The 8,301-nt window shown below is 47.0% G+C and overlaps 1 protein-coding gene across 1 annotated transcript; it reads right to left on the reverse strand.

The window, feature by feature from the left end:
• Positions 1 to 1,188: 1,188 nt before the first annotated feature.
• On the reverse strand, positions 1,189 to 6,117 carry LOC128890377 (kinesin-like protein KIF20B). The gene is made up of 3 exons (XM_054148815.1): positions 5,983 to 6,117; positions 1,640 to 5,266; positions 1,189 to 1,419 (listed from the first exon to the last, which is right to left on the reverse strand). Exons 1-3 carry the CDS (start codon positions 6,115 to 6,117, stop codon positions 1,189 to 1,191), a joined length of 3,993 nt encoding a protein of 1,330 aa, XP_054004790.1.
• Between the last annotated feature and the right edge of the window lie 2,184 nt (positions 6,118 to 8,301).

The following is an 8,301-nucleotide window of genomic DNA, read 5'->3' on the forward strand; positions in this document are numbered from 1 at the left end:
TAAATCTTCTGTTGTTTCATAGATTGTTGTTAATACTTTCATTGCTTCAGTTCGAGTATAATTGATATTTTGTTCCGATTGAACAGTTTCGATTTATTTTCATTTTAATTTAATATATTAGACTTGTGTACTTTTTCTCTTCTTTCTTTTCCATTTAACCAGACCGAGCCACGGCAATGCGTGACCTGGTACAGCTAGTTAAAATAATCGAAATAAAAATACGAAACTATTCCACGATTCGTGTACCACACTTTTAACTTTTCAGTCGAATTAACGTCACTAATGAATGTCTAAATCGAATGTCTCACTCGTCGCTTATTACCGCGATAAAATCGCGGCCCATCCCTCGAACGAAACGATCGGACGGCCATAGAAATCGGTCTCCTAATTTCCCCGCAGCGGGACGTTGAAATAACGCGTTCGCTCATTCCGTTTCATTTATCTCGTCTTTCCCATTACGAGCCATCCTCGGTAATACCATCAGAATCTGAGCGATCGCGGGCGGGAAGGACGTACCGTTCCATTTCGATGTCCCTCGTCATAATTTCATATATCAGAATCCGCAAAAGGTCGGGGACGGTCGACGTTTTCGCGAAAAGATCACATGTAGGGACGCAGCCGGGTATAATGAGAGCCAGAAAGCGTCAGCGGCATCTAATGTCGGAAATTATAGCATATTGCCAATAAAATCCCGACCAGGGTCCGCCCTTGTACGAGCCAACTAAACAGGTTTCTCCTGCTCTACGGGGGCGTCGGGCTTATTGTAACGAACGTCGGAACCACGTTTTGCCATTACACAAGATCTCGTCTCAGGGGAACCCCCGATACACCGATAATACTGCCAGCCGATAATTCGGTTACAGCGTGACGTTCCTTTCTTCTTGTCCTCCCGATGAATAACGTAATGGCTCCTATCGACGCCACCCTACATGGTCTTTCGAAAGAGGCTTCAGAATTCTGAATGCACATTCCGAACCATCAAGTTTTTTTTTCTCTCTTTATTTAACCTGAAAAATGTGGAATATCGAACTGTTCTGGAATGTATAATAGCAGCTACTGCTCCATACCGTGGCACATGACAACATCAGAAAACAATAATACCAACACGTATCGTCCTATAAAAGAGGATCCCGAAAAATCTTAAATAGTAACGTTTCAAAATTATTTACAAACCCATCCAAGCAGTTATTATGTAACCTCCGTTTCGGAATCGTTGATGCAGACGTGCTCCTTCCTCGTTTGACACAAAAGCTCGGTTTGTGCGACCATTCTTCTCACTCTCATCCAGCCTGACATTCGCCTCAGCCTTCGAGCATCCCTGAAGCCGATACCGCATCTACAGGTCACTTCGGAAGAGTCGGAAGCATCGCTCTGGGTCTGACGCAGCTCGAAGTTCTTCAACCCCCAACTGCCTTCTGTCTGGAGCATGGAAAACTATAAAATGTAAGGCGTGAGAAAACGGTGTTAGAAGTAGCTCGTTAGAAGAAGTTTAACGCGTTGATCGTCACGTCACCCATTGCGAATTTTAGAAATTTACACGAGTAGTTCGCCGATCAACGTGTTAATATTTTCTTCAGTTTTAGCATAGAATAAAATAAAATCAAGCTAAACAACCACGAAATTGCGACTCTGTACGTACCGAATATGATCTCTCAGTGTTGCACATACTGCTAGTGTCAAACGTTTCGGTCTTATCTTGCGAGTACGAGCGCAAGGACCGAGCGCATCGATGTTGTCCAGTCGAACACCTGGAGACCATCGAGTCGGATTCCTTGTCATCGATTTTTCTACTCGTGCTAGGCAACCAGGCAGTTGATCTACCTCTAATCATTGGTAAATGAGAAAACTTAAACATTCCGCATTTCGTCCCAGCGAATTTCGAGCGTCTCTTGGAAACATTCGTCGATTGATCTTTCCTTTTGCCAATCTCGAAACGCAACTGCTCCACCAAACGTTCGTACTTATTCATCATCTCATCCTTGTGTCTTTTGAACAAATCGATCTCTTTTTCTCTCTCGAGCAATTGCAGTCTCAGACCCTCGACTTCCTCCTTGTTGAATTTATTCTCCTTGCATATCTGGTTCAAGAAACCCGTACTCGCCACGAAACTACCCAAACGTAACTGCAGATTAGCGATTTCTTTTTGAAACACTTCTTCCAGGTGATTTCGAACTTCCTCCGAACACGCCAACTCTATTTTCATGTCGTGCATGGCTTCTTTCGATTCATTAATTTCTTTGCTCACCGCTTGCAGGTTCTCATTGTTCGCGGAGTTCGTCGAGCTCGCGTTTTCGATTTCCGCTTCCAGAGCGATCAGCTCGCGATCCCTGCGTCGAATCTCCACGGACAAGCGCTGTAATTTAATCTCCAGCATCGACTGCGTCTCGAAGTACTTTTGAAATAGTTGGCGATAATCGTTCCTCTCCTGCTGGCACTTTTGGAGGACAGTTTCGAGTTCGTTGACCTTCTCGTGCAGCTGGTGCACCCTGGACAGATCGCTTTGCGCTCCTGCGAGTCTGTCCTTCAGCTCGTTCAGCTCCAAAGTTTTCGCCGACGCTTCATTTTCCAATTCCTCGATCTTGGGAAGATGTTCGGTTCTACATTTCAGAGACAATGCTTCTAGTTGCTCGCGCAGCGAACTCTGATTTTTGAAGGAAAGAGATTCTTCCAAGGGAAAGGAAGTTTCCTTGGATTCTTGAAGCATCAAACTGTCGCTGACGCTGGTCGATCTGCGACTCCTGCAGCTGGAGTCGATGCCAGAGTCTTCTTTCATGCTGTCGTAGTGGGATCTGATAGTTGGCTCGGTGATCTCGATGTTCTCGAAGCACCTGTCCGTGCATGAGTCGTTCAAAGAGATTTTCTTCTTTTTAGAGTCGAAATTAAAGTACTGCTCGAGTTTGGTGTCCACGTGGGCTTGCGTCACCAGGTCAGACTCCCCAACGTCGCCGCTGCAGAAGAAGTCGTTGTAAACCGAGGAGGATTTGCGAGCCGAGTCATCGACGAACTTGTATTTCTCGCAATTGGCGTGACACTCCTTTAATTCTGCCATCTCCTTCTTCAACAACTCCACCTGGAGTTGCAAACTCTCCGCGAGGTTCACCTTCTCGCACAATTCATCTTCGAGTTCTTTCGCTCTACCTGAAGTTTCTTCCCACGCCAATAGAGTTTCGCGTAATTCTTCTTCCATCCTGGCTTCTTCACCGCAGCTGTCCACTGTTTCGTTCAAACACTCGCGTTTCATTTTCTCTTCAACGTTCAGGAAGACTCCAGGGAAGTTCCGAATCATATTATGAAAATCTATCAGTTTCTTTTTAACAAAGGCGAGTTTCAAGCTGCATTTATTCCTCTCCGTGACGAGAACCTCGTTCTCGGACTTCAAACTGCTCACCATTTCTTTAAGAGCTATCGCTTTCGAAGTAATCTGCGCGTTTTCACTTTCGAGATCCTCGTAGATCGATCTATCATCGCCGCTGTCGCTCCTCCTCCTCTTCTTGCCGTGCATGAGATTGCTGATGCGTTCCTTGTAAAACATTTCCACGTGATCCACCGACCACTTCAGCAAGTCCCGTCCTTCGAATTCGATTTCCTGGACGCGTTTCTTCCAGGAGTCCTCCAGATCCTTGGTAGCCTTCAAACACTGGTCCATTAATTCTCGTCGAATATTCAATTCGTGCTCCATTCGGTCGCGTTCCAAAGCTTCGAGTTTCTTCGTCAATATCTCGTTCTGTTTCTGCAAGTCCTCGCAGGGGTTAAACGAATCAGTCTGCGATTGTTTGTCGACCTTGTGCCTCGACGTGGCAACTTTCAGAGCTTCCAGCTCCTCGATAAGTCTCTGGTTCTGTCGTTTAAGCGCCTCGTGCTCTTCGAGAGTGACTGTTTTCTCTGGAGTGTGCAGGATAGGGGGCAGGAAGGACATTTTCGGACACCGTGGCGTCACCTCTAAGCCTCGTTTTAAATCCACCCTGAATCCACCCCCCAGCCTTCTAGCAATGTTAGAAATATTTAAAGCGTTCAGCGTCTCCGCGGAGAAATTGCTTTCAACGTCGACGGTAACCATGAAGCTGATGTTCTCTCGACCAGTTAAAGCATTCTGAAGGATCCTCGTCAGCTTCGATTCGCGGAAAGGCGCGACGGCTTGGTCACTGCCGCACACGCTTTTCAAACATCTTCCAAGCACGAGCAAACTGTTCTTTATACTAGTCGTCTCCGTGAGGCTGGTGCTGGTCTCTTTGACCCTATTGAAGCGGCCTGCGCCAGCCACGTCGCAGAACGTCAACGTGCTGACTTGCACCTCGTTCGGTGCGTTCTTCTTCTGGTACTTCAGCAGCCTCACTATCGCGAAGGTGTGAGATCTGGAGCTCGAATCGTTCAACTCCGTCGTAGCCACCGCCATCCTCGACTGCGCCAAGATCAGCCACTGACAGGCCTCCAGACCTGTGATCGCGTGAACGGACTTCAAGCCTTTCACGTAGGTCGAACCGTCCCTGCGCGTTGTCAGCTTCAGGGGACATCTCTCTCGATCGTTGACGACCAGGAGGTCGTAAACGTTGTCGTTGTAGATCTGAGCGAACGACAGCCAAACGGAGCACATAGATTCAGCTCCATAAAACTCTCGTTCCTCCGATTCTGGAATCAGAGGAGCGGAATTGTCGAGGGATGATCGAGCCTGCGCGAATTCGTCTTTTCCCAGCATGCTCGATCTTAGCACTCTCAGTTTGCTTTGCTCCTCTTGCAGCTGCTCGTCCTCGACCAGAGCAACGACTTGGTTGTCGTCGGTGGCTTTGTACCATGGCACCAATGTGCAGTTCGCCGAGGAGAACAGGAATTCGATGCTTCGCGGAAAAATTCCAGGCGACTCGGCCGTCCCGTACAGCGTGTACGTCTTCCCGGAATTGGAGGCTCCATAGGCCACGATCGTTGAACTTTCTCCCAGAAGGAAGTCGACCACGCGTTGACGCACGCTGCGATCGAATAAATCGGCCTGCGACGTGTCACGGTCGAAGATCCTCGCGAAAGTGAATTTCTTGTCGATTTTCTTCAAGTGAAGGGTCGTCGAGTATACCACGGTGTAAGTTTCCGAGTTAACCTCCGCGGTTGAGGGTTTTATTCTGAGGTATGCGTTGCTGCCGAAGAAAGAATTCGGGAGTGTGTGTCGAAATCTCGCGCTTTCCTGACCGTGGGTTGCTTTTACAGAGGAACAGGAATCGCAGCTTGCTGCATACTTCGGGGAAGAAGCTCTCGAGGAAAGCATATTTTCGGAAACGAGCTGGAAATTAAAAGAAACATTAATTATTATTAGCGTTGGAAGGCTGGTGCAAGTTTCGAAGTATTTATTCCGAAACAATTAGAAATTAATAGAAACGTTAATCGAAGAGATTGGTTCGTTTCGGAGCGTCGAAGACTGTGCGTTACCTTTCCGTGTTTAAGAGTTTCAATGTGAAAGGAGAGAATTTACGATGGCTGTCGAATACGCAGGAGAGCAAAACCATTTGCCCTGATTTGATCCATTTTCGAAATTTGCCCCTTCTAGGTTACAGAATACGCCGTCAAACAACGGACACGCGTGAATGTTGCTGCTACATTATTCGACTTTGCGAGACGTCACTTGTCTTTGATGTATTCAATGTATGTTTGAATGCTTCTTAAAAGAACGAACTTTTTTAGAAACGAGAAAACTGAAAAAATATGGTCGATCATCGTGGTAAACCCTGTGCGTGTCTGAGGGAACACGAAGTTCCGTGAGTGTCTCGAAATACCTTCAAAGTCGGTAGCAAGCAGGGATTAATATGCGCGTCGTTCTGTCTATTAAATACACCCAATCAAAGAGGCAGCTAATAGGGATGGCGGTAGTCGTTCGAGTCTGGTCGCGCGACCACGTAATCTCGGCGGTGGAATCGTATCGCAAGCACAAGTCGACCACTGTGCACCAATGTGCATCTCGAGGGGACCTCGTTGTGGAATCGGCGGTGCCTTTCAACTCACAATCGACTCCTTGTATCGACAGTCCCACCACTCCGTCCCCTCCGCGCGTGCTCCATGCGGAGATTTCGCTTTTCGTTTTCGCCGCAGCCTCTGGCTGTATATCGCCTCATCGCACACGGTCTTTCCTTTTCGCATGCTGCATCTTTTTAGGCAGCGGTAGCGGCTTTTGCCCGGCGCCCGCCATCATTGGTGGTCCTTTTGTACCGTTCGAACCCTCTGAGCAACTGGACTTGGACATCCCATGTGTTGAGCCCATGATTGCTCGTAAAGAACCATTTGGAGCTGGTCGCGGTTGCTCGTGGGGCGTCGACTGATTATTCTATGGACTGACGCGTTGCTTTCCTTTTATGGGCGATTGCAGCAGTTAAGACACTATATTTTTTATTTATAAGGGAGTCGGGCAGGCGGAGCCTTAATGTCCCTAAAACGAATGGGTTTATAGTTTGGACTAGTCGGTTTTAGTCCGAACATTTTATTATAGGAGTCTAAACGAAAAATAAGGCACGAGACTCGAATCCACAGTCGATCGCATTTTCTACACGATCAATCCCATACTCTACGATTCGGATTATCGTTTGACTCATTCTTGAGTATGGCCGACGCTACGTTATTCTAAACGAAAGTATTAAAGTTTCGGCGTCCACCTCTTTCGTCGAACCCTACAGTTTGAACGTGCCTTTAAGCATTTCCGTCATAATAGACACATCACGTTTGATCTACGACGTAACTTGCGATACGGTTCGGAGGCAGGGATCGTAAAAGCCTCAAAGGAGACGAAGAGAGAATGGGTGAAAAAAAGACATCCTTTACCCATGGCACGCAACAGCACAAGCTCGTATACAAGATGGTGCCGGTGTATGAAAAATAACAGCCGTTACCTCGCTCCCTTATATCGGGCGTTAATGCTTCTGCGGCGGATTGATGTTCCACCTTATGGGTTATTTATTTAATACTGACAAATTTCGCTGGACGTTCTCGCCATCGGGACTCGTTCGTTGCCGCCCCGCCACTTCTTTTATGGCAGCTTTAATGGCGCCGGAGAACGAAACAGCAGCGGGTGTCCGTGATTCGGAGACCCGCCGCTGAAGACTGTTCAAATCTCGTTGGCATACTGTGCACAATGTTGAATTCGAGCTCGTGAATCTGCTTTTTCTGCCACCAAGACTTGAACGTGTGTTTGGCAATATTCGAGGTCGGAGCCAGCGTCGTTTGGTACCGTCTCGATTCGAGAAATCGACCGTTCTTCCAAAGACTAATACGATTGAAATTAAAGGAATAGAAGGTAAGCAATATTTCCACCTTTGAAACGTACGAAGCCGACGCGCTGAAATTTCTTGGCGCACACTTTCATTGACTATTCATCTGTTGGCAGAAGATATTCCAAGATTATCAATCTTAAAGAAAGCTCGCTGACTTCCCCGTAGCGCGTTAGAGAGGCTCGAATCCGCAGGAGGACACCAAGCTTCTCAAGGAGCTTCGGCGTTCCGCTTCCGAGATATTAGATTTATCCATTTGTTTGCCGAAAGTCTCATAAATATAAGCTCCCTTTGACAGCGTCCCACGGGTCTTATCCGGCACCATGATCTTGCGTGGGTGGCTGGGAAGATGAGGCCAGACGCGGGGATAGGCGAAAAGAGGACGCCCTCGAAATCGATCCGAATATCGTTCTCGTTCTCGGTGCCATCAGTATTCCCAATTAACAGGGTCCTTTCATCGGCTTTACGGGGAAGGATCCACGGTTACATTTATAAATATGATGATCGTAAAAGGAGACATTTCCATTCCGCGAGTCGAAGACGTCTTTTCGGAGGGAAAAGGGACGAAATTGATGGCGTCTTGGGGGAGAAATTTTACGAAGGTGTAACCTAAAAGGAATAATTAATATACGTCTCATTGCCGTAAGATTCCTCGAATTCTCGAGTCGCGATATTTTTTACAACATTTTCACGTATAAATAGGTTTCTAAGCTGTAAATTGGTACGCTTCGAAGTACATAGAAATGTGATACTTTATTTCCACGACCCTCAAATCATGATAGAAGAAGAATTTAGTCGTCGTAAATTGCTAGCTCTCTGTAATGAAACCGACGTCGAGAGTAAAGGGTAAAAAATACGTCAACGCGAGTGGTCGACGAAAGAGATTTTCATGGTCGAGTTCGATCCACAAACCATTTTACATGAAGGAAGACAACGGAAGCCAGGCTGTAATAGGGTGACGCGTAAGATGATTGCTTGACGCGGATCACGATCCGACCACAAATCATCGACGAGCGTCCGCTGAACTGTAATCAGTGTTCATTAGCTGTACGAAAGCGCGATT

This window comes from Hylaeus anthracinus, unplaced genomic scaffold, assembly GCF_026225885.1.
Source record: "Hylaeus anthracinus isolate JK02 unplaced genomic scaffold, UHH_iyHylAnth1.0_haploid 12000, whole genome shotgun sequence".
Lineage (NCBI taxonomy): Eukaryota > Metazoa > Arthropoda > Insecta > Hymenoptera > Colletidae > Hylaeus > Hylaeus anthracinus.